The 26,852-nt window shown below is 35.8% G+C and overlaps 2 protein-coding genes across 2 annotated transcripts; both read left to right on the top strand.

The window, feature by feature from the left end:
• Positions 1–13,700: 13,700 nt before the first annotated feature.
• Positions 13,701–14,939, top strand: LOC107810343 (uncharacterized protein At4g22758-like). Its single transcript, XM_016635106.2, has 2 exons — positions 13,701–13,986; positions 14,764–14,939. Exons 1-2 carry the CDS (start codon positions 13,701–13,703, stop codon positions 14,937–14,939), a joined length of 462 nt encoding a protein of 153 aa, XP_016490592.2.
• A 9,781-nt stretch (positions 14,940–24,720) lies between these two features.
• LOC107810342 (uncharacterized protein At4g22758-like) lies at positions 24,721–25,871 on the top strand. Its single transcript, XM_016635104.2, has 2 exons — positions 24,721–25,434; positions 25,578–25,871. The coding sequence occupies exons 1-2, from the start codon at positions 25,215–25,217 to the stop codon at positions 25,751–25,753; spliced, it is 396 nt and encodes a 131-aa protein (XP_016490590.2). The 5' UTR covers positions 24,721–25,214; the 3' UTR covers positions 25,754–25,871.
• The last annotated feature ends 981 nt before the right edge of the window (positions 25,872–26,852 follow it).

Genomic DNA, 26,852 nt, shown 5'->3' on the forward strand with positions numbered 1-26,852 from the left:
GGTCATCGTACGGGGTGAACTTCTTGCTGAGTTAATAAATGGCCTTCTCCTTTCTTCTCGTTTCATCATGCTGCCCCAGAACGCAGCCGAAAGTTCCATCCAATACTGCAAGGTAGATTAATAGAGGTCCACCTAACTCGGGCAGGACCAAGATTGGTGGTGTTGACAGGTATTCCTTGATTCTGTCAAAGGCTTTCTGACAATCATCAGTCCATTTGGTAGCGGCGTCCTTCTTCAACATCTTAAAGATTGGCTCACAAATGACAGTGTATTGAGTTATGAACCGGCTGATGTAGTTAAGTCTTCCCAAGAAACTCATAACCTCTTTCTTGTTCTTCGGTGGTGGCAATTCTTGGATGGCTTTGACCTTTGACGGATACAATTATATTCCTCGGCGACTCACAATGAACCCAAGTAGTTTTCCGGCAGGAACCCCGAATGCACACTTGGTGGGATTCAGCTTCAAGTTGTACCTTCTTAGTTTGTTGAAGAACTTCCTCAGATCTTCCATGTGGTCAGTGGCTCTCCTGGATTTGATGATGACGTCATCTACATTCACCTTGATCTCTTTGTGTATCATGTCATGGAAAATAGTAGTCATGGCCCTCATGTAGGTGGCCCCAGCATTCTTTAACTCAAACGGCATCATCTTGTAACAATACATCCCCCATGGCGTAATGAAAGCCATTTTCTCCGCGTCTTCCTCATCCATCCATATCTGATGATACCCAGCAAAACAATCAATGAACGACTGCAGTTCATGCTTGGTGTAGTTGTCAATTAGAATGTGTATGTTCGGCAAGGGGAAGTCGTCTTTTGGACTGGCCCGGTTGAGATCCCGGTAGTCGACACAGACTCTAACCTTCCCATCCTTCTTCGGCACTGGCATAATATTGGCTAACCATGTTGGATACTCTACCACCCTGAGAACCTTGTTTTTGACTTTCTTGGTGACTTCTTCCTTGGTTTTCAAACTCATGTCGGGTTTGAAATTCCCGAGCTTCTGTTTTACTGGTGAACATGTCGGATCGATTGGAAGTTTGTGAGCTATAGTAGATGTACTGAGACCAGTCATGTCATCATAAGACCAGGCAAATATGTCCTCATATTCCCTTAGAAATTCCGTGTACTCTTTCTTTTCTGATGGTGATAGATGAACACTGATGCTCGTTTCTTTGACAATTTCTGCATCTCCCAGGTTGACAACCTCAGTTTCGTCCAGGTTAGACTTAGGTCTGATCTCAAAATCCTCAACCTCTTTAACAACCTCTTCTGGTATATCATCTTCTTCTGAGTCTATATCCATTTATTGCGTTATCTCATTGCATGTCACAAGCGTCGGTACATCAAGATAAGTAATAGTAATTCTGTGTAAATAAAGTAAACGATAAAAAGTAATAAGAGCAAGATTTATAAGAAACTGAAATGCTTTGATAAATTTCATAATTGTTTTGTACATTGGAGCTCTTATTTCAATATTAAAAATGCGAAAAGAAAGTCAACTAGCGAAAAATAAAGATAATGCATGGTGCTTTGTTCAGCATTGCTACCCCGAAGTTTTCCGGGCCCTGGTGGTTCTGATGGACCAATTGTTGATGCATGTTCCTCGGCTCACAGCTTGTATAGAAGGGCCCTTAGATCTTGTGGAGTATGATGACGATGCCAGAGTGCACGAACTAACCTTTGGGGAGGGGAATAAAACCAAAAAACAAAGGTAGCAAGTTAGTGCAGGTTGTAAGAAAAAGAATTTGCGATATTTAAACACATAGTGCGAGAATATAATTCGTGTCCTAATTTGGGAGCCTCGTTGTGCCCGAGGTAGGCATAGAAACAAGTTGATTCGGAGAACTTATAATGCTAAATGCCTTATTTTATTGATAAAAATAAGACGAATCCCAAAACGACACTAAAAATAGCAGAAAATAAAATGTCACTAATGGCCATTGGCCTTATTACATTCTTAAAGCAAAAGAAAAGACTCCTAGCTACTTGGTCCCAGAAGGACCTTCTTCAGGTTGAATGTTTTCGTTGATCAGATCCTCCAGCTTGCGTAGATTTTCTAGTAAAAATGCCTTCGCCAGGCATTCTCCTTTGCCTTCCTCAACGTTTTGACAGTTGGTGACTCTTTTCCTCACTTTCCCTTCCAACTCCAGCAGACTGTATTCCAGATATTCTAGCTTCTCACTAGCCTTGGTGACTCTCTCTTTCCATTCGTTGATTTGGTTACTTGATGGGAGGTTCCTCCACCAGGTCAGCAAGAGTGAGGGTATGTTGACCATACCAAAGTCGGGAACTTTGTCATTCATTTCTGCAAAACAAAAGGGTGAGACCATACTTCTGACAGATTCGGATATTAAATATCAACAATTAGCATGAGCAACATTTAGTTCTCCAAATAAATTCAAAGACATGGTAGCGTCCATTTGGGTTTCAAGGAAACCCACTGGACTTTGGACAAGGCTATCTTAAAGAGTCATTATGCGGACAACATAACTGACTCGACTAGGTTTGACAGTGATGCATGCACAATTGAACAAAGTAAGGTTTCTATGGGTATTAGACCGGTACCCTTGAGCGGACAACTCAAGAGGGAAAGGCACAGAATCATCGACTGCACCGCTGATCGACTGGTTTTATCGTAAATGCGCCTTTGCCAAATTTAGGGGTAATAATATTGGAAGGGCGCAAACACTCATTATAAGCGTCGCTATGGTATTTTGTTTGGCATGAGTGGAATATGATGTTGAATATGCAATTACAAGAATGAAACAAGTTGTCACGTATTTGCACGTTCATAAAGTAATGATTACAATAATTGCTCATAATTACAACGGCATTGAAGGAAAGCGGTAAAAGAAAGCATTAAAGAAAAGAAACAAAGAGCCAAGTCAGTTTCATAGCAGAAAAGAGGTAAAGACATTAAATAAAGGTAATAAAGAAGCAGTGAAGTCACAAGTAACATGAGATGGTAAAAGCCTAAAGAAGTCCCCAGCAGAGTCGCCATGCTGTCGCGCCCCCTTTTTCTAAGGCGAAATCGGGTTCATAACATTTGGGAGGACAACTCGTTTCCTCTTGGGAATTGAGTTTTTTGGGTTGAAGAGTCATCACCTAATGATTTAAGTGCATTAAGACACTAGAGAAGAGTTTGAGTTGGAAAACCAGAGTTCGGGTAAGGGCTAGAAATTATATCGAGGGGAAGGTGTTAGGCACCCCTCAAGATCCACTAGTGTGGTTCCCGGCCATGTTACAATTGTGACTTTAACTAACAAGTAAGCAAATAAAGGTCTCAAATAGAAGGGGATTTACACATAATGTTGTAAGTGAATTGAAAGTTTGAAGAAACATAAAGAAAACATAAATCTTAAGCAAATAGTCTGGATAGTTGAAAAAGGGATAACGAGTAAAAGGGAAGGGGTCCTAGGTTTACAAACAATATGGATCACATCAATGCAATACCCGGTAATCACTCCTCAAAAGAGGGGCTACACGTGGATTAGCGCACCGGTCATCATATCCATATATACCCTTTCCCACCCCGTTAAGATATTAAACGCGGAATAGTATCGTTACTTATTGCATGCTATTACCCGTCCCGATCCTATCAGTCCCGGAGGCATTTGGGACTACTAGTCCAAAAGGGAGGGAGGTTGGGGCTTTTCAGAGTTTTAAAAGGACAAAATTCTAATGCGACAAACAAAACTCATAAGCAAATAGGGGGGAACAAATAGCAGTTTAAGGGCTCAAACAGGCCTCCTCACTTAAAGGAGCAAATTATTTAGCATGACTTCAAATACTGGTTTATAGTCTGAATTAAATTTAAAGCGTTAGGACATGCTGCTTTATCACATATTTCTTAGAGGAGGAGTCCGAATTAGGCCTTGTCTGATTGCAGTTTATTAAAACTGACACAGTTAAACAATTACCTACTGCTTACCTAGGTGGAAGTATACTGATTTTAAAGAAGGGTTACTGATTTTAGAACCAATTAAATTCTGCGGATATTAAACAAACATTACTACTGATTTTAGACTTATAGATAAAATAGACGAATCAGATTCAGACGACTGCTCCTATAGGCATGATTTCTAAGTGTTATTGATTTTAAAGCGATTATGTAAGTGCAGGAGCCCTATAGGTATGGTTTCATGAATGAAGTTGATTATTATTAAACCTATGATTGTTTGCCTAACGGCAGATGAATATGCAAAAATGCAGAAACAAAACTATAGTCATGATTTCTATATGCAGAAACTTATAGGCATCGTTTCCAATGCAGTAATGAAACAACTTATAGGCAAGATTTCTACGTGTAATGCATAACTTATAGGAAGGATTTCTAAATGCATAAGTGCAGAAACTTATACATGATTTCTATATGCAGAAACCTATAGGCATGGTTTCTAATGCAGTAATAAAACAACTTATAGGCAAGATTTCTATGTGTAATGCATAACTTATAGGCAGGAGTACTATATGATATGCATAAATGCAGAATTTGTAAATAGTAATCCCTATGAGCATGCTGTCTACCCATATGCATACATATATGACCCTCCCCTTTTTCACTAGAACCCCATAGTTATTACAAATTATTATAGACCCGAATGAATCAAAAAAAGTACATCAGAACTTCCAGCTGCAACCAAACAGCCTAATTCAGACTCAAGGTCTAGCAATATGAGATAAACCAACTTCTAGGATCCGTTTTCCAAAAGCCTTTCTCGTATTTGGGATGTGTCAAATTTCCCAAGAGTCTCAAAGGGTAGTCCCTTTTATAGTACAAAGACATTGCAGAATTAGATTATAGTGCAGTGTGGAAGAGTCAGCCCTCAAATGTCCAAGTTCAGAGAGAACCCAGGGTCCCAAAGCATGGCTCATAAGTGGGGGACAGAACTTAGAATCTAAGAGTAAGTGTATGTGCATAGAGGGGAATTAGGGAAGGCCATGGCAGGATGGTGGTCATGCCCAGCAATTTAAGAGTGCTGGCATACCCCTGACCAGCCTGTCAGCCAAAATTGGGAGTTAAGATCCATTGAGGATAAGGTTTGGACCTAGGCAGTAATTTGGATATTGCGAGGCCATGAACCTTAACTCAAACACATAGAAGGTAATAAGGGTAGGGATTCATAACAGAAAATAGATGCAAGGAAAGAACACACATAGTTAACATTAATCATGAACAACAAAATAAATAGGATTGCAGAAAATTGTAAATAAACACATAGGGGTGAGGCAGGAAAGCTAAATTAGAACATACAAGTTTCAGGAAAAACAAACAAGTAAAAGTAGTCTTGAAAAAGCCAAGTTACAAGAAAAAGTTCCAAAAGATCCCAAAAAAGAGCAGAATGTTGTAAGGGTATTGAACTCAAAGCAATAAAGTGTGTAAGTAAGTTGAAAGTATTGATCTAAAGGTTCAAGGTATTGAACTCGAAGTGTCTTAAATGTGCAGAAGGGTAGTCTCTTTTATAGTGCAGAGAAACAAGTAAGAAAGGCAAGGAAATATCATTGAAATCAATCTCCCTTTGGTTAAGGGATTCTGATTCCAACGGGTAAAAGCCAGTTAAGGAAATAAATTTTAATTAAAACCTTTCAAAGTAGCACAAAAGGGATAAATACATAGAAGTTATTTAAGGAAAATCATCAATGGTACACGGTTTGTGCCAAATATGGCAAGGGAATCAATCAAACAACCATGAAACCAAAATTACAGGTTCAATTCGAATGAACCAAGTCAAGAAAGGTAAAGGAGGTTCAATCGAAGAAAAATCAGTGACAATTCGTCAACCTTATTAAAAGAATTTCAGAATCAATTAATCAGTTGGTAAAAACCTTTTGAAAGAGAAATTTCACATATATAAAGCATACCAATCAAACAAAAGGAATCGTCAGGTTACTCAGAAAAAGAGTCTAACATTGAAAGCCTTAGAGTCACAAACAAAAGGGAATCAAGTTCCGTTACAGACTCATAGTGAGTCTGAAAGCCTAGGGTCCCAAAGTGGAACCCTAATATCACTTGCCAAAAAAAACCCCAAATCCTAGGGTTTCGAATTGAGTCAGACATAGAGGTGAGATAGCAGGTCATTGAAAGAGGCTTAGAAGTCTCTTCCAAAGACTTTATGAGAAACAAACATACATGATAGAAAGAACTGATTCAAGGTCATGAGAACATGTTTGAGAAAACTCGGAGTTTAAACAAGTTCAAAAGAAAGAGATGATACGAGCATAAACAAAAGCAGGTGAAATATACTTAGCAAGAACACAAACAGAGCTAAATAAAGTGAACAAAATCAAAGAACTCAACCATAAACACGTATAGCAAAGAATAAGGATTAACAACACGGATTAACATGTGAGTACATGAATAACAACAAAAGTAGAAGAATCTTGCATAATAGAAAGGAAACAAGAGAGCAAACTCAAGCATAGTAGAAAAGAAAGCATACGAGTATAACATAGGTAAGCACACACGAAGAAAGAACAGAAAGAATCGGAAAGATATTTGAAGAAATTTTTTCAGAAACCCTAAAATTGAAATTGAGCGATTTTGAAAAAGAAATTTGGGGAAAAACCTTTTAAAATGTCAAGTAAAGCCCAGACATATCACAGATCTAAGAAAAAATAGGCGAGTACAGAACCTCAGATGGCTTAGAGTTGCAGAGAAAACCCTAGAAATGAGAAAGGTTTTGAGGAAAGTCAGATCCTGAGTCGAAAAGACTCATATTGCTTGAACATACCGGGGTAATGGCCGGAGAAGCCATAGATCTACAAATCTGAGAAGGATCTGAAGGAGAACCATCGAGTTCAGGTCTCGAAGCTTCGAACAACCATGGTGTACTGATGGAGGGGAGTGAGTACCAACCATCCATGGCCTGAGAAGCCATGGATTCCGGTGGAGTGGTGGTTGAAGAGGGGTAGAAGGAGGCTAGGGTTTCAGAGAGTTTGAGAGAGTTTGAGAGACAAGAGGTTTCAAAGGCGACTAAGAGATGGTAAATGAGGGATTAGGGTAGTCGTTTGGGGTTAAAAAAGGTAAGGGTGGTTTATGGTCGTTGATCAAAATGATCAACGGCCTGGATCAATAGTAGGAATCGGGCGGGTCATTTGGAATTGGGTCGTGGGTTGGGTCCAAATGGAGTTGGGCTGGTTTAATTGAGTCAAATTAAGGGCTACAATTGAAATGTAATGGGGCTATTATTGAAATAAAAATGGAGCTAAATATCAAATAGCCAATTTTCCTTTTTATTTTATAAAAAAAGTAAAGATGATTTTAAAAGGCAAATGAAAAGTACTGAAACAATTAATAGTATATAAATATTAATTTAAAAATATTGGACCCAATTTTACAATTATAAAATGCTATTAATCTTAAAGCAGGCTATAATTGCAATTATATGCAATTTAGTTTTATAAAGACCAAATAAATTTGTAAAAATATACGAAAATCACCTTAACTATATTGTAATATAAATGTGAGAATAAAATTAATTATTCACCAAAATTGATGGTTTTGGAAGTAATTATTGTTCTTTATACTGCTAAAATAGATAATAAATTTATTTTAAAATCTTAAAAATTAGGAAAAAATACCAAAACTCTTGGGCATGTTTATATATGTATGTACATGCTATTTTGAAAGTATTTTGTATATAAAAATACATAGAAAAAAATTGGGTATCAATAATGAGCTATCACACTTGCCCAATCTTCAAATGAAAAATTCAAGGAGTGGAATTTGAAGACTCTGCGAGGCTGCTAAAATTAGGGGGAAATGAGATGATTCTAGGAGGAGATTGAGTGAAGAAACACAATCATGTGCTTCTAGATTTTGTGGAATACAAGGTGGAAATTACACACAAGGGCAATGAAGTAGAATTGAAGGGCATTTATAGTCAAGGGGAATTGAAAAATATGTTTGCCTATGGGGTGAAACAACTCATTAAAAAGGGAAAGACAGTGTGGGCTCATTTGTTTACCATTTCAGCTTCAGAAGTGCAGAGCAAGAAGGATATACCTGCAACTATCAGTTTAGTCATTCAATAATTTTCAGATATGTTTGCTAAACTCACAACCCTGCCACCAAGAAGGAACCATGATCACCATATTCCTCTGAAAGCAGATGCTAACCCAGTTAGTATAAGACCCTACATGTATAGCTTTTTTTAGAAGAATGAGATAGAAAAGCAGGTCAATGACATGCTCCATAATGGGCTGATTTAGCTTAGTCACTCCCATTTCTCTTCTCATGTCCTATTCGTTAAAAAGAAAGATGGGAGTTGGAGGTTTGTATTGACTATAGAGAACTAAATAACATGACCATAAAAGACAAATTTTCCATTCCTTTAGCGGATGATCTGATGGATGAATTGTGTGGGTCAAGCATATACTCTAAAGTTGATTTAAAGTCAGGGTACCATCAGATTAGAATGGGGGAAGGAGATATCTATAAAACAGCATTTAGGACCCACCTATGGCACTATGAGTTCAGGGTTATGCCTTTTGGCCTAACAAGTGCACCGACCACCTTTCAATCCTTAATGAATCATGTTTTTAAACCCTATTTGAGAAAGTTTGTCTTGGTATTCTTTGATGATATTTTGGTCAACAGTTCTTCCATTAATATTCATATTATCCATCTCAGAAAAGTATTAGAGATATTGAGAGAAAAACAACTCTGTGACAAGCTGTCAAAGTGTTCATTTGGGCAGCCTAAGGTGGACTACTTAGGCCATATCATATCTGGGAGGTATTGGCCATTGATCCTTCCAAAATTGAGGTTATGTCCACTTGGCCTGTTCCCAAATCAATTAAAGTCCTAAGGGGATTTTTGGGACTGACAGGTTACTATAGGAGATTTGTTAAATCCTATGGAGTCATTAGCGGTCCTCTAACCAACCTGCTTAAGAAGAATGCCTTCCAATGGAATTAGGAAGCTGAGTAGGCATTTTCTCAGCTCAAAGAAGCCATGATAACAACTCATGTGTTAGCTCTAACAGACTTTACTAAACCATTTATAATAGAGAGTGATGCTTGTGCTAAAGGGATGGGTGCAGTGTTGATGCAAGAAGGCAGACCCATTGCTTTTTTCAGCAAAGCACTAGCTTCTAGACACATGGGGTTGTCCACCTATGAAAAGGAATACATGGCTGTGTTGTCTGCTGTGGAAAGATGGAGACATTATCTACAAGGGAGCCATTTTATCATTAGTACTGATCACCATCGTTTAAAGTACCTATTGGAACAAAGGGTAACAATTGCATTACAACAGAAGGGGCTGACTAAACTGTTGGGTCTAGACTATGAGGTTCAATACAAAAAAGGCACTGAAAACAGGGTGACAGATGCCCTATCTAGAAGATTGGAAGAGGAACCTACACTATATGTTATTTCTACAGTAGAACCTACATAGATAAAGGAGATAGAAATATCTTATGAGCATGACCCTGCAACCTTGCAACTCATAACTGAGCTGATTACAAACCCTGGGGCCAAATCTAAGTTTACATTGACTCAAGGAGTCATAAGATTTGAAATACAAGATTTATGTAGGGAGAGGGGTTGATTTAAGGCTTAAAATCTTTAAAGCCTTACACATGTCACCTTTGGGAGGCCATTCTGGCCAGCAGGGCACTTATAAGAGGATCAATTCTATATTCTATTAGCCCAATATAAAGACGCACATAACCAAATAGGTTTTTGAATGTGACACTTGTCAAAGAATCAAAACAGAAAATGTATACCTTTCAGGACTTCTACAGGCCTTACATATTCCTGTGTTACCATGGGAAGATATAGCCATGGATTTCATTGAAGTTCTACCATTTTCAAACCAAAAGAATGCTATTCTTGTGGTTGTTGACAGACTGAACAAATATGATCACTTACTAGCCTTAAAACATCTCTACACAGCCCATGATGTGGCTAATATCTTCTTGAATAAGGCCTACAAGTTGCATGGCATGCCTAAGACAATTGTATGAGACAGAGACCCCATTTTCACCAGCCATTTCTGTAAACAGCTATTCAGGGCTATGGGTACCAAACTTACCATGTCTATAACCTACTACCCTCAAACAGACGGCCAGACTGAAAGACTCAACAGGTGCCTAGAATCTTATCTCCGATCCATGGTATTCTCCAAACCCAAACAATGGTTTAAGTGGCTGCCATTAGCAAAATGGTGGTATAATACCAACCACCATAGCTCACTGAAAATTACTCCCTTTCAGGCACTCTATGGGTTCATTCCTCCACAGATACCATTGGGATCTCTCCCTCACTCAATACACTCATAGGTTGGGGCATGCATAGCCCAACGACAACAGATGTTACAACAACTTAAATAAAACTTGGTACAAGCTTAGGCTCGTCTGAAGTTCTACGCATACCAAAATAGGACTGACAGATCCCTAAATGAAGGTGACTTGGTCTATCTTAAACTACAGCCCTACAAGCAGGCATCAGTGGCTATACATAAGAATCTTAAACTTTGTGTTAGATATAACGGGCTTTACACAGTACTAAAGAAAGTGGGTTCAGTAGCTTACCGGCTAGATCTGCCACTAGGGTCTCAGATCCACCATGTATTCCACATCTCCCAGTTGAAGCGCTGAGTTGGACCCATGATTATGCCTAGCCGGCAACCTCCAGTATGTAACGACGATGGGCGCGTCTTAGTGCAACCATTAGCAATCTTGAAAAGAAGGATGATGAAGTTCAATAATGTGGCGACAGTAAAGGTTTTCGTGCAATGGACTAACCTCAACGCAGATGAAGCTACGTGAAAGGACTGGGGTTACATCAAAGGCCAGCTCCCGGAGTTTTCAGCTCAGTTCCGACCTTGAGGACAAGGTCGATTTGAACGATGTGGTATTATTAGGTTTGGAAAGGTAGATGTCTGAAGGAGAGGTATATGAGAGATTAGGGGTTATTCAGTATAACACGTGGCAAAATCAAGGAAAACCGATTAAAAGATTGAAGTGCCAGATGCGTTTAATCCAACAGTGGAGATAGTTAGGGTAGTTAGTGGGCTATTATAACAAAAGAGACTTGGGCCAACCAATTCAGATTTTGGACCGGTAATTTCCCTCCATCTTCTTTCAATTCTGTCCAGCTCACAATCTCTCTCTCGTTCCTTCTTCTCTCTTCTTCTTACCTCACCCTAATTCTCTTCTTTCAGGTTAGGAGCTATCCATGGAGTTTCAGATTGTTTTGTATTTCAATTTGTAATTTCCAATTGTAACTAAGTTGAAGAATAATAAATACATTTGGCCGTTGAAAATTCTCGATTCTTTTTAGTTCTTGCATTTTAATTCTATAAGATCATTACAGGATTCAATATCATGCTTTTGGGTGGAGAGAGGCGACAGAGAATAGAGAAAGAGGAGAGGAGAAAAAAAAAAGTATAACTGAATCCCTTAATTTAAGGCACTAATAATGGATTGTATAAGGAGAGAGGCGGTAGAGAATAGGGAAAGAGGAAAGGAGAGAAAAAAGAAAAGGGCATAACTGAATCCCCTAATTTAAGACACTAATAATGGAGTATATATAAATTGTAAGAAAAACATAGTTAGATCGGATAATATATAAATCTAGGACATTTTAATAAATAAATTTTAAATATTGTATAGGAAAGAAAATCCCTAAAATAAAACATCCAACGAATGACTAACATGGAGTTGTAATTAAGTAGTACTAATTGGCCGTCCATACTGATGCATTGCAATAATTTCCTATTATTTTTGTTGTAAATAGTACTGATTGTAAGGATTCTTTTCGATTTCTCGGAGGAATCTAAAAAGAAATACTATAATTTTTTTTTCTCATGCTAAAGATTGTCCAATTTGTTTAAGTTCACATCTAGCCATTGCGTTCTTAGTACTCCATACATTGGGTGAAGTACACAAATAACCCTCAAAAGTGGATGATGGTTTTGAATTTTTGTTTTTGCTTGTTTTATGGGCAGAACTTTTAGTTTAATAAGTGTTACCTCTTGCTAGGACCGTCTAAGGGTAAGGTAATATCGGTATCAGTACCGGACCGTACCGCTCCAGCGGGTGGGTAGGGGTAAGGGATTTGGGGTGAAGGGTAAGAGTAATGGTAGGTACCTGAAACAATAGCGTTAGTACCGGTACCGTTAGTACCCTTAAGGTACCAGGTTGGTACAACACTAGTACCAGACCAATACCAAAAAAAAATTAATTTAAAATTATCCCTAAGTACTCCTAAGTATCGGTACCGCACCCTTAGGACTAGTAGGGGTACTGGTAGGGACCAAAAAAATACCTTTAACCCATACCCTTAAATACCCTTAAGTAAAGTACCCTTAAGGAACCCTCCCCTTAACCCGTAACCCTTAATGTCCTAGTACCCTCCCCTTAGACAGCCTTACTTCTTGCTAGCCTCATGAGCAACACTTTCAACTTTTGATTTTAAATCTAGTCATAGGACAAGCGGGGGTCAAAATTAAAGACTACCTAAAAAAGTATCATATTTCTGCAATTTCTTGCCGTATATTAAACTTGATAATCCAAAATTCAAAGCCACGACTTTAATATAAACCTCAACCTCCCCAATATTATAGTATCTATTATTACGATCACAAAGGGGTTTGTGGCTCTGTCCTAAACAACTATCGAAAGGGCATAGGCCAGAGCTCATCAAGAATTATAGTTTATGTATAGCTTACGTCATGCCTGGTAGTTGTTAACAGTTTATATTTATTCTTTCTGGGACGCTTGTCAACTTGGTAAAATTGTTTAATTTTTTATAGAATAATTCAGTTACATCTGGTGAATTAAATATATACTTGTTCCTGTGAATAAAGCATTAAATAATCCTTTGTTATTTGCTTCTCATGGATTTGTCTGAGCTAATTAGCAGTTCAGATAATGGCAGAGCCAAGGGATTCAAGAAAATGCAGAAATGTCACACACGATTTAAACTTACTACATAATAAATTAAGTCTTGAACCATCTCTTCCAATACATTAGAAATTTTCTTTATGTTAAGAGAATTCAACAATTTATAACTATGTAAAAAAATATTATTTTTACCCTATTTGTATAGTAGAATTGTCTGGCTTTAGAAGATTCAATTGAACCCCCTTCAAAACATGTGGCTCGGCCAGAGAGTCCACACTTCTCCGTGTATTTATTCTCTGTGTTTGGTATATAGTAGTACCATAGCTTTTATCTTTATTCTTCAATTTTAAACATTAATTTGGTTGGAATACATGAACTTGTCATATGCTGTCTAGTATTAATATTGTACATAACAGAAGAAGCGGCTTAACACTTGCCCAGAAAACAGAGAAGGAATCCAGTGTCCATTTCAAGAAGCACATCTTTCCTTTTCTTTCTCTCCCAAAAGTTCCGTAGTTGAAGCTTATTTTTCCCTTCAGGCCCTTTTTTTCTTAATTTGCAGAAGCCTGTGAGAAAAGCTCCTCTCTGCTTGAATGGTTGATACCATCAAAACTTTGATGCCCACTCTTCTTTACTTCTCGTTTCTTCTCTCCTTTGGCTTTGTTAAAGAAGCCTGGTATTATCGTTGCATTGGCCTTGACCCTTGAGATAGCATTTTCATATAAATTTAATCCATCTGTCTGCTTCGTTGTATTGGCCTTGACCCTTGAGATAGATTTTCATATAAAACTATCCCGTTGTCTTCCTTGTGTCCAATAACTGCAGTGTTATTGATAGATTTAAATGGAGAGAAAGTTGATGAAATCATTTTCTGAGAAGATATGCATGCAGAAGGCAATAAAGAAAGGGGAGGAGAATAAGAAGGTGAAGAATAATAGTACTAGGTTGTTGATTACAGTAAATGTGTTGGGAAGTGCTGGGCCGTTAAGGTTTGTAGTGAGTGAGAATGATAAGGTTGCTGTGGTCGTTAACACTGCTCTCAAACAATATGCTCGTGAGGGCCGACTTCCGATTCTGAGTTCTAACGTCAACGATTTCTTTCTTTACACAACCAATGCTGGAATTGATGGTACTTTACAAGGACACTTGAATCTTAATTTCTCCTTTTTATATATATAAAAAAAAAATGCCTTTACCTTATTACTCTACACAATTCTCCTATTGCCTTTTCTTTTAGTGATATATTTTGCTTAATCATTTATTGAGTTGAAGTGGAGTCTCTTGTTCCAATTAAATTACAGTTGTTCGAGCTAAAGCTTTATGAAATTCTACTAGAACTCCTAATCTTTTAATTGCATCAATACAATAATATAGTTGCCTGGGCATTGTGGCTTTATACACCCCAAAAAAGTACTACTGTAATAGGAGAATTGTGTACAGTAATAATGAATAGGCACCCAAACAGAAAAATTACAACCTTTAATCTACCCGTTGATGGTGTAGGTTGTTGGTTTTTTAAAAGATGGGACAACAAAACTATTTAAGGTATTGATTGAAAACGTTTCTCAATAATTTTATTAAACATAACAAGGCTTTAAATAGCCAATTAGGAACAAAAAATCCACATAATTTGAAAATCAAAAAAACCCAAAATATTTCAACAAACATACAAATTTAAAATTGAAATTCATCCTAAAACTAAGCAACTTATTATGCTAAAAAAGTTACTGCAGTAACCGGAAGCAATAAAATTTCAACAAAGGTGCTCATCCACTCAAGCCTCACTCCTCAGAATGAATCTTATTGTGCTATTAGATTTTTTTGTGTGCTTACTTAGGATATGTTCAATTCTTGTACCACATTTCAGGGCATTGATAACCTTGTTTTTTCTGAACTGATTTTTCAGCTCTAGGACCATTGGACTCGATAGGATCACTAGGAGTGAGAAATTTCATCCTTTGCAAGAAGCAAAAACAACCATTGATGACAGAAGGAAGGGCAAATGAGATTGCTCAGAATGGGAAAAAGGGTTGGAAGGCTTGGCTGACTAAGTCATTTAGCTTCAAGATTCATTCCCATTGAATCACTTTCTTGTGCCTTAGTTAATTGTGGTTTCGTCAAGCCTATAAGTGTTGTGTACTAATAAATGATGTGTATATATGCATCAATTCCTGGTATTGACTGATTTACTCTTAACGTGCCATATGTGGTTGGATTAGTCATGCCAACGGATTCCAGATACCAAGATGGTTAAAAAATATATGTAAGTAACTCAAGTATTTATGAGAATCAACTTCTATGGAACAAAAGTTCATTCCTAAGATCAGACGTAGACCCAGGATTTTAACACTGACAGCAGTACAATATTATGTTCAATCAGTGACTCCTAAATGCTTTTAGTGTTCGGCATACTAAGTAATTTAAATTAATTATTTTCAAAGAATACAATTTTTTAGAATATTAAAATTTCTGTCGATTTTATGGGATCGGTGACCCCTCAATATTACGCATAGGTCCGCCTCTTCCTAAGATATCCTAAAAATCAAAGCATATTCAAGAAGAGTGATGTGGGGATGGTGGGAAATCATAGAGGTTTCCAGCGATTTTGCTTGAGCAATAATGGTTAATATATCTTTCTAAAAGCAAAGCCTTCAAATCTGTGTACTAGCTACTTTATTGGTTGTTCCGAGTGTACTATAACCATCCCTCTATAAAGGTAAAATATATAGTTTGCCTCCGGAACTTAAAGACCAAACCCCTTGACACATTTTTTGAGCACGAATAACTTTTTACACGCACAACCTTTTCAAAAGTATCTAATACATACCTTTTTTGTCGACGTGGCTAGTGCATGTTTTACCAATAAAATAAGGTGCGTGAACAATAAAAAAATTATTTTCTTTCTTTATTTTATTTTTTTTCCCGTTTTCCTAAACTAATTCACTGGCTATCCTCCGCCAAATCCAACACCCACCTTCCACCGTTGTTTCTCCACAATTTCTCCACCATCCTAACCAACACCCACCTGCCAAGAACCACCATACCTTCACCATTGAAGCCTGTCTCTTTTCTCTCTTTTTTTTTCTTCTCAAAACCCAGTTGTTAGTAGCAGCCATGGAAGCCATTATCTTCTGTATACAAAATAGAGTAGTTTGAGTTAAACCCAGAAGCTAAGATCTTCAAGTCATGCCATTTCTGGTTTCCATCTTTGAGTTTAAACAAATATTATGCAGTTTGATGTTCTTGAGTTATAATAAAGACTTGTAATTTCTTCATTTAAAAGTGTTTTGGTGGATCTAGTTATGTCAGGTTTTATGTTATGTGGGTTTTTTCTTTTATTTTGTGAGTTTGAGTTGAATTCTCATTCTCTGTAAAAATAAAAAATAAAAATTACTCCTTATTTAAGTTTTTAGAAGTGCAGATGACATACTTCAATGGTGTGATTTTTTTTCTATTTCTAAGTGTTGTCCTCTTTAAAATAGACTGTATTTGTTGAATTCTTGTTACTAGCTATTGCTCATGTTTTTAAAGTAAACAAAGGGGAGGGATTGGAGCCTTACAGGAGTAAGCCGATGGGAAGGGGGCTTGGAGAAGAGGGTAGACGGTGGAGGAGGAGGAAGTTGATGAGGGAGGGGAGGCTTGGGGAAGATTTTTTTTTGGGAGGGGGGGGAGGGGAGGGGGAGATAAGGTGATATGACATTTAATTTTATTGGAAAAAGTTTAATCAATTAAGGTTTATTTTAAGTATATATTTATTTATTATTGAGTTATGACATGTGTTGCATTTTGATTGGTAGGTGGATGCAATTTCCAAACAAAAAACTGGTCAATAAAAATAGTGTGTCTTAGATACACTTTGAAAAAGTTGAGTGTGTAAAAAATTATCCGTGCTAAATTCCGGGACAAACTATGTATTTTGCCCTCTATAAACACTTTCTGGATGTTTAAAGCTATATATATATAACTGTTACTGTCAAATCTTTGCATCTTTTCGTTAGAAAGAAAGAAAAAGAAAAAGTAGTCTCAACCCCTTAAAAAGTTGGGACTTCTTTGACCAGTGTATAATATCCATTTTATTTTACTAGTCTAAGGGTATATATATGCCGTATTTTTTGTAAGCGGTGTCGTATTTATATAAATAATAATAATAAATAAATAAGTATTATCTAATATCATTTTCCCACAAGTTGAAAGCCTTGGCCAATGATTTAGTTGAATATTATTGCAAAGGGAGGTGTAGGTTCGATTCTTCTTAGCCTCAAATTTGTAACAAAAATGTTTGCTCAAAGATGTTCGAAAAATAGCACCCAGGGTGGCTTACCAACATGTAATATAGGTGTAAGGAGTCATCTCGACGTCTTATGATCGATCGAGGTCACACACCAAAAGAGCTTCATGAGAATTAGCTGGACTACGATTGAAGATCAAGAAGTGTATTCTGTTGGAAAATATGCTAAATGGCGTAGAAATGCTTCACAAGTATTTTAACGTGCTTGTAACGATGTGGAAGATGATCCGGAGTCAATTTGGACTCAAGAGCATCCAAAAATGGAGTTCACGAAGGGTTTGGTAGAGTGCAGCACTACAGCGGGCGCTGCAACGGGAGACTGTGAGGCTACAAGTAGAGGCTAATAGTGACGAGCGATGCAGTCGACCAAAGTTGGGCGCTGCAGCATACAGTGTGACGACTAGGGGCATATGCAGAACTTTTTTAAGCGATGTTGTATTTATATATATTATAATAAAGTATTATCTAAAATCAGCTTCCCACAAGTTGAAAGCCTCGGTCAATGGTTTAGTTGAATATTATTGTAAAGGGAGGTGTATGTTCGATTTTCCTTAGTCTCAAAATTTTAACAAAAATGCTCGCTCAAAGTTGTTCGAAAAATAGAAGGCCTACGTTCTTACCTACAACCTTTACAAACTCAAATATAATCTTGACCAATGAACCAAGAAGTACTCTTCACCAAAAAGCGATGTTATTATCATATATTGCTTTATTTTTACAAAATACTAATATAAACATTTAATATTTTATTCCGACGAAACGGTTTCGGATAACACCGCTTCCACCCATGTGCATCCGCCCATGGGTATAGATAAGAGCTACTAAAATGATTTACTTTATAAAGATTTTGGACTTCCACTCGTCGCTTTAAAGTTTTGCGTTGAATGTTATTTGATGAGTTTTTCAAAATAATTTATGAATGTTTCCTAATGTTGATTCATTCCATGTAATCCCATATTAGTTTTCTATGCCAGTCCCTTATTTTAATGTTCTATAGTCTAAAGTTAAGGTCATGAAGTTAAATAAACTTAAATCAGGGGCGGATCTATGTTGTGGAGTCCGGGTGGTATGCATACCACCCGGTCGTTATTATAATTAGTATTAGTAGTACGTGTTTTTTTCTTTACTAGTTTTACGGTACGCGCATTGCGCGTGTAACCTATCTAAATGAGTATAAAACTTTTAAAAAATTATATAAATATTATTTTTAAATTAAAATAAATGTGTAAATTTATTTCAACAAAGAATATTGATTTTGTATAGCTAATTCAATGAGAAATATCAATTTATACATTTCGCTCACTATGTTTTCTTTTAACTACTACCTTAAATTACTTATGAATAGATGTATATAATTTATTTTAATTAATTTCAATATATAAATTTATCTTATATATGTTTTACTTTTCAAGTATTGTAATTGATTTTTAATTTAATATGTGTATAAATTTACAATATGTATTCAACTAATTCAAATAATTAACTTAAAGTACATTATAGTACTTATTACTTCAAATTAAAAATACTACTATTATTTTCAAAACGCAAGCATGTCGTATTAAAATTATTTATATATATTTCCATACACGACCTAGTATGTTTAAGTTTGGTTTACATATTATTAGTAATCTTTAATTTTTGAAGACCTAAAATTAGATCTAAAATTTTATTAGTAGATTTCTAACACGTTTATACACATTTTGTCTAATGCACGTGTGAAAATGTCATAATTACTTTACATAATTTATTTAAGGAAAGGATTTATAAGTAAATTTTTATTTGGTGTTAAATTCCTAAAATTGAGTTTCTATATATGTAGTCCGAATAAGGCAAGATTTATTGACCAAAATTTAGTTGATTTTTAAGTCCTAAATATTAGTAGAATAATTAAATTATAATTATAACCAATATAAAATCTATATTAAAGGGTAAAAAAGGCGAATGACATTTCACTAAGGGTCTTTGTGCTAGGATATGCGCGATGCGCGTGTACCTTCTATCGATCCGTATAAAATTATGAAAAATATAAGCCCTTAACAATAAGATTTTTAAAAATATAAGATCTTGAATATGACAAATATTGAGCCTACTTAGTAACAAAAAATAGTGGATGTTCTATCTAAGCACGACAACAACCAAGATAATTGAAAGTTTAGTGTTATTATGTATCTCGTTCTTTTATATTAATTTTGTATCAAAATAGTCATCTAGGTACCATATATTCTAAGACAAGTTAACTACAAAGAGAAGAAAAATTAATGATAGATAAATTATGTAGTTAAATCATAAAATTTATCCCAAATCCTACTTAGTGACAGAATCAGCTATATATTATAAAAAATTCTATTAGCTACAAGATGAATTTACTAGCTAATTCTTGTTTTGTAAAGTTATATTATGTAGCAAAATTTCTCAGTAATAATATTAGTTCTTGTTTGACCAAAAAATAAAAGTCCTTTTCCATCTATTTTATTTTAACATATGCATTGAGGTAATTTAGGTACTTTTGTAAATTAAATTATGATAATTAGTTTCTTATCACAAATTAATGATTACTATTTTTTTCAACAATAATTACTATTTCAAAACTTAATGCCATAGTAAATTTTAACGAATTTAACAACCAAGCTTCTAATAAAATACTTATGATTTAAATTTTAAAAACAACAAATAAATCATATGAAAAGAAAAATTGGTCTTTTTGATTAAACAAGGACAAAGAAAAAAAATACCACATAAAACGTGAAGTTTCCTTGTTGGAAACCAACAAAAATCTTTCCTCCTACCTTTTTTATATTCTTTTATGTCTTAATATATTGTATCCTTATTAGGAGAAATGTCAAACACTAAATTATATTAGATTTTATTTATTTATTTAGAACTTCTAAATATAAGGAAAGTTTTTTGAGTTTATAATTTTATCCAATGTAAACTTTTTTTTTAAAGGGTAAAAAAGGTGAACGACATTTCGCTAAGGACCTTCGTGCTTTTAATATAGTATAGATATTTCACCTGAAAAAGATAGATATGTAAATAATGGCACCCCAAGTAATGTAAAAATAGCACGGTACAGCCAGTTTTCGGACTGGTCATTCAAAAATAGTCAGTGTTTACCAAGTCAATGAAAAATAGCCACTATTTTGTTGCAACAGAGACCGGTCCAGCATAATGAACTGGAGTTCGGTGCACATGTGTATGAACTCCAACATATTATGCTGGACCGGTATACTTTGCTGGCTCCAGTATAATATACTGGAGACTGGAGCACCGGTGCTCCAAACTCCAGTATATTATGCTGGACCGGTATACTTGCTGGAACTCCAGTATATTATGCTGGAGTTCTAGTGTACTTATGCTAGAACTCCATCATATTATGCTGGAGTTCCAACACACTTATCCTGGAACTCCAGTATAATATGTTGGAGTTCAAGTATACTTATGCTGGAACTCCAGCATAATATACTGACGTATTTTTCGGGTTTTGAACAGTATTATCGCTCAGATTTATCTTTACATGAAAAGTGGCTAAATTTTGATTACTTTTAAAATTGGACTATTTTTGAACGACCAGTTGTAAATCTGACTATTTTTTAATTTAACCCAAGCAGATTGGTTAAAGGTGCCATGGTCATAGTACCTCTTGCCAGGCCCAATACTCAATATCTATCCTCATTTGCTCATATTGTAGAACCAATTTTACTTTACTGTGTTAACACTTTCCAATTTACCTTTTTTTTTTTCTTCTCTTTTTCTTAATTTCTTTTACCTTCATTTTTGTATTTTCTCTCTATGTACAATTTCATTTTTATTAGTTATTTAGATTAAAAAAGTTTTTACTTTACTGTGTTAACACTTTCCAGTTTACTTTTATTTTTCTTTTCTTTTTTTTTTAATTTCTTTTATCTTCATTTTTGTATTTTCTCTCTATGTACAATTCCATTTTTATTAGTTATTTAGATTAGAAAAGTATATTTCCTTGCATTATTTTGTTCTAGATCTCAAATATTTTTTTAAAAATATGCATTTAATCATTTTTCTTTTTTATTTAGTTAGTATTTTTATTTTTTCCTTGAAATGGCCAAATATATTCAGTTTGGTTATCATGCGTATCGAACCGAATAAAGTTAATTTAAAATAGAGCGAACCGATCAAATGCATGTATATCCAAATTCAACCTCCTTGACTACTCATTACTGTAAATTAAATGCAGTGACACCCGCAACCATCAAATCCTGGATCCACCTCTAACTTAAATACCAGTGCCGAATCATGATGGAGTGAAGTACTTGACCGATGGAGCGTACTGAAGCATTGTAAATAGGGATATTGTTACACAGATGGCCCGTCAGTTTTGTTAGGTGTTGTCCTAATTTTCTTACCATATTTGGTTTTCGTTTTTCTTGAAGGAAAGAACAACATATTTATCATAATTGAGTTTTTCTTTTCCTAGAAGAAAAATATAATTTTTTCATATTTGGATAGTCATTTTTTCTTGTAGGAAAAAGTTTGGAGTTTTATAAATTGAAGATCCGTCCTTCTCATTCAACAGCATTCACATTGTAGCCATATGGGGTTTGAGAGTCGTGTTTAGGGGAAAATTTTTACGGGACAAGTGTTAGTGTGTCACTTGTGTTTGCTCTTCGTGAGGTTGTTCTCTCTATATTTTTGTACCCTCTTTTTATATAGTGGATTGTTCATCTCCGCCTGTGGACGTAGGTTAATTGACCGAACCACGTTATATATTTGTATCTCTTTTGGTAGATTTCTCCTTTGTTGTCGTCGCTCAAGGTTTGCTTTACTAGATTCCCCATGACACCTGATTTTTCGGTCCTAACAAGTGGTATCAGAGCGAGGTTTAAGACAGGTTCATATTGGCGGGTTCAGTTCTAGTCGCAACCTATTAGATGGTAATCGTGATTTTTGTATGAGAAATTTGATCGGAGTGCTACACACGTTGAGATAAATTTTATGGTGGAGATTTGGAGATGCGACCTGTTAAAGGTTATGTGATGAAGGTGGATCAAGTTTATTTTGTCAGAAAATTCAGGCTAAGGGGGAGAATTGTTAGGTGTTATCCTGATTTTCTTGTTGTTACGGAATGAAAGCGGATATGAGCAAGATGGTATGTTTAAATGGGAGCAATTATAATATTTGGAGAAGCAAGATGAAAGACTTGTTATTCGTGAAGAAAATGCATCTACCCGTTTTTGCAGCTTATAAACCCGAGAGTATATCAGATGAAGATTGGGATTTCGAGCATCAACTAGTATGTGGACATATACGACAATGGGTTGGAGATAATATTCGCAACCATATTGTGAATGAGACACATAAGAGATCATTATGGGAAAAGTTAGAGACTCTTTATGCTTCAAAAACTGGGAACAACAAGTTGTTCCTGCTAAAGCAATTGATGACCTTTAAATACAAGGAAGACAGCCCTATCCTTGATCACATAAATGCTTTTCAGGGCGTCCTTGATCAGCTGTCTGGAATGGGAGTTAATTTTGATGATGAGATACAAGGACTTTGACTTCATAATACTCTGCCTGACTCTTGGGAAACTCTTCGTGTTTCTTTGACAAATTCAACTCCTGGAGGTAAGGTGACCATGGAATATGCCAAAAGTGGTGTATTGAACGAGGAAGTAAGGAGACAATCTCAAGGTTCGTCCTCACAAGCAGATATCTTGGTTGCAGAAGACCGGGGGCGAGATAGAACAAGAGGCTCAAGGAATAGAGGTAAAAGTAGAAGTAAGTCAAGGTTCAAATACTATAATATTACATGCAACCATTATGGCAAGAAAGGACAACCTTGGAGAATTATTCTATTCTCATTGATAGAAATCTTTCAAAGACTTAAGCACATAAGAGTGGTTTTTGAGAGAGCTTTCATTAAGAGAGAAGAGAGAAGAAAAGTATTTGTTTTTGCTGCAGATTTTTATTCGAACCAACCAACTTTAAATCATGTTTTCTGATTCGTTAACCGTTGGATCGGGCTGAAACTTTGACCGAGTGTTTTTAATATCTTCGTATTTGATTCGAACAGTGAAGATCGGATATAGAGGTCGAAGCATCTGATTTCGAGCCTCGAATAGCAGCTTTATTTTTGTGGATTCTCCTCTTTCTTCAATTGATTAGTTGTTGCTTTTGTTGCTATTGTTGCTCCGTGTTTGGCACTTGTTGTGTAGCCAATTTGGAGAACTTTTGTAACCCTCTTATTGTTATAGTGGATCTTTTTGGATCTTTATGATCCTGTGGTTTTTACCTTCGATTTGAAAGGTTTTCCACGTTAAAATTTGGTGTTCTTTATCTTCTTTATTTTCGGGTTTGCCTCTTCCGTAACATAACAATGGTATCAGAGCGAGGTTCAAGACAGGTTCATATTGGCGGGTTCAGTTCTAGTCGCAACCTATTTGACGGTAATCATGGTTTTTGTATGAGAAATTTGGGTGAAAATTTGGAGATGCGACCTGTTGAAAGTTATGTGATGAAGGTGGATCAAGTTTATTTTGTTAGAAAATTCAAGCAAAGGGGGAGAATTATTAGGTGTTGTCCTAATTTTCTTACCATAATTAGTTTTCGTATCTCTTGAATAAAATGACAACATATTTATCATAATTGGGTTTTTCTTTTCCTAGAAGAAAAGTATAATTTTTCCATATTTGGCTAGTCCTTTTTCTTATAGGAAAAGCTTTGGGGTTCTATAAATTGAAGATCCATCCTTCTCATTCAACAACATCCACAATGTAGCCATATGGGGTTTGAGAGTTGTGTTTAGGGGGAAGAACTTTACGGGACAAATGTTAGTGTGTCACTTGTGTTTGCCTCTTCGTGAGGTTGTTCTCTCAATATTTTTGTACTCTCTTTTTATATAGTGGATTGTTCATCTCCGCCCGTGGATGTAGCTTAATTGACTGAACCACGTTATATGTTTGTATCTCTTTTGGTAGATTTCTCCTTTGTTGTCGTTGTTCAAAGTTTGTTTTACTAGATTCCGCATGACACCTAATTTTTCGGTCCCAACAAGATTCACTATTCACTTTTTCTAGCCGGTATATATAGATTATATATTGATTATACATGTATTATACATGAATTAGACATATATTATACATCCGTTGCCTATTTTTAATTTAAAAAAATTAAATGGGCGGCTATTTAGGTAAATTATTCTAGCAAATATTCCCATTACTTATGTTTTGGTTGACTTACACAGCACTGAATGTAAGGATTTATTTCAATTTTTAAGAGGAATCTGAAAAGGAAATTTTTTATTTATCCTTGCCAATAATGTCCCATTGTTTAAGTTTTGATGGACGACTAACCTATACATGGATTCTTAGGAGTTAGTACTCTACAAAATTAATAAAGAAACCATGTTTGCTTATGTAACTTATTTTTATTGAATCCATTATGGTTTAAATAAATTGTAGTTGTGTGTTTCACTTATTCTTTATTTATTCTACCAGAGCATTAAACTTGAGAATTCAAGAATCAAACCAACGCGATTCGTGCGACTCGTTATATGTATAACATACTTCATGCCAGGTATTTGTTAAGTATACAAATTCTTTACTTAAAGTTACGGTGTATTTAACTTGAATACTTTATATGTACATAATAGAAGAAGAGGCATTGGATTTGCCCAAAAAACAGAGCAAGAATCCAGAGTCACATTTCAAGAAGCATAGCCTTCCCTTTTTTCGTCCTCTGCCAAAAGGTTGCGTAGTTGACGTTAACTTTTCCAACTATTCCCTATTTCACATCTCCACGCCTTGTTTTCTTCATTTGCAGAAGCCTGAGCAAGAGCACCTGTCCTCGCGGCTTGAATGGTTGATATCATCAAAACTTTGATGCCCGCTGTTCTTTACTTGTCGTTTTGCCTCTCCTTTGGCTCTGTTAAAGAAGCCTGGTACTATCGCTGTATTGGCCTTGACCCTTGAGATCAATTTTCATAGAAACTTGTCTATCTCCTTTGGCTCAATAACTGCAGCTCTGTAGAAAATCACCTAGCTGCTTCTTGAAAATCTAAAAACTTCTTAACTACTATATAACAAGAAAGGAGAGATGGAGAAGAAGCCAATAAAGAATACTCCTACTAGGTTCTTGATCACGGTCAATGTCTTGGGAAGTGCTGGGCCGTTAAGATTTGTAGTGAGTGAGAATGATAAGGTTGCTGGTGTTGTTGAAATTGCCCTGAAACAATATGCTCGTGAGGGCCGACTTCCAGTTCTGGGCTTTCATGTCAATGATTTCTTCTTTTACCCAGCCAGTGCTGGACTTGATGGTACACAATATAGTATATCTTAATCTTTTGTTTTTCTTTTCTTTTTTTTAATCCCTACCTCTATCCCACTGTGGAGGGACCAGTTGCATTTATTTGTCATACATTCTTATCTTCCACACGTTTTTTCTGAACTGATTTTTCAGCTCTAGGACCATTGGACTCGATAGGATCAGTAGGAGTGAGGAATTTCATCCTCTGTAAGAAGCAAAAACAGCCACTGATGACAGAAGGAAGGGCAAATGGGATTGCTCAGAATGGGAAAAAGGGCTGGAAGGCATGGCTGACTAAGTCATTTAGCTTCAAGATTCATTCCCATTGAATCACTTTCCTGTGTCTTTGTTAATTGTGATTTCTTCAAGCACTTGTATGTTGCGATGAGTATGATAATTACATTAATAAATGATGTAAACATGCATCAATTCCTTATTTAACTCAAATGATTATGAGAATCAACATCCATGGCTACTATTGTAATGAAACATTTTCTTTTTTCTCGGCCGTATCTGTAGACAGAGTTGAATCCCAACTAAGTTTGGTCGCGATCTTTTATATGCACATTTTGCATGTGATTGTTGGAAACTAAGGTGAAAAACATTGACAATAACTTTATATTGCCAACAATATATTATATACACAGTTAGAACTGAAAGAAGCCGAAGAACAGGATATATCATTTAGTCAAAGCAGATTTAGAAGAAATCTGGGATGGTGGGAACTCATAGAGGTCTCCATTAACGATTTTGCTTGAGGAATAAAGTTTAAAATCTATCTTAAAGCAGAGGCTTCAAAAGAAAGCGTGAATTTGGAGCTGATGATTTATTCGAAAGGGAAAGGGAACATAATTAGATCTTAGCATCATTTAGTTAGTGGTCTTTTTAGCATCATAACAGAATCTTCAAGCTTCAATCTCTATCTGCATATATTACTTCTTTATCTGAGTGTATCAAAACCATCCCTACGTGAAATAGTTTCTGGTTGTTTAAATCTATATAAAGTTAGAGGTTCTGGATATATACTTATAGAATATTCTTTTCTTAATTTTCTTCTTTCTTAGGCTACGTTACTGGCACTGCTCCACCTTTTCATTTGATAAAAGAAAAGGAAAAAGTAGTCTCAACCCCTAAAGAAGTATTCTTTGACCACGTTTACAATATGATCGACCATTTTATATTACATTTCAAAATGCATTCCCTCTTTATTGGCGATTTAGCGATGAATGAGGCAACTGTGGAACGTATACACACAAATAGCTATTCCATGGGTATTGCATCAAATACCTTCACTCTTCATAACCAGAAATTTGGTTTCTAATCATATACAGAAATAAAGAGTAAACCTTGCTTCCTTTTTCTTTTCGTTTGTCTAATTCTTCTGAATATCTATTAAAGCCCATGGGCCAACTTGTATGAGCCCAGTTA

This window comes from Nicotiana tabacum, chromosome 3 (genome assembly GCF_000715075.1).
Source record: "Nicotiana tabacum cultivar K326 chromosome 3, ASM71507v2, whole genome shotgun sequence".
Classification (NCBI taxonomy): domain Eukaryota; kingdom Viridiplantae; phylum Streptophyta; class Magnoliopsida; order Solanales; family Solanaceae; genus Nicotiana; species Nicotiana tabacum.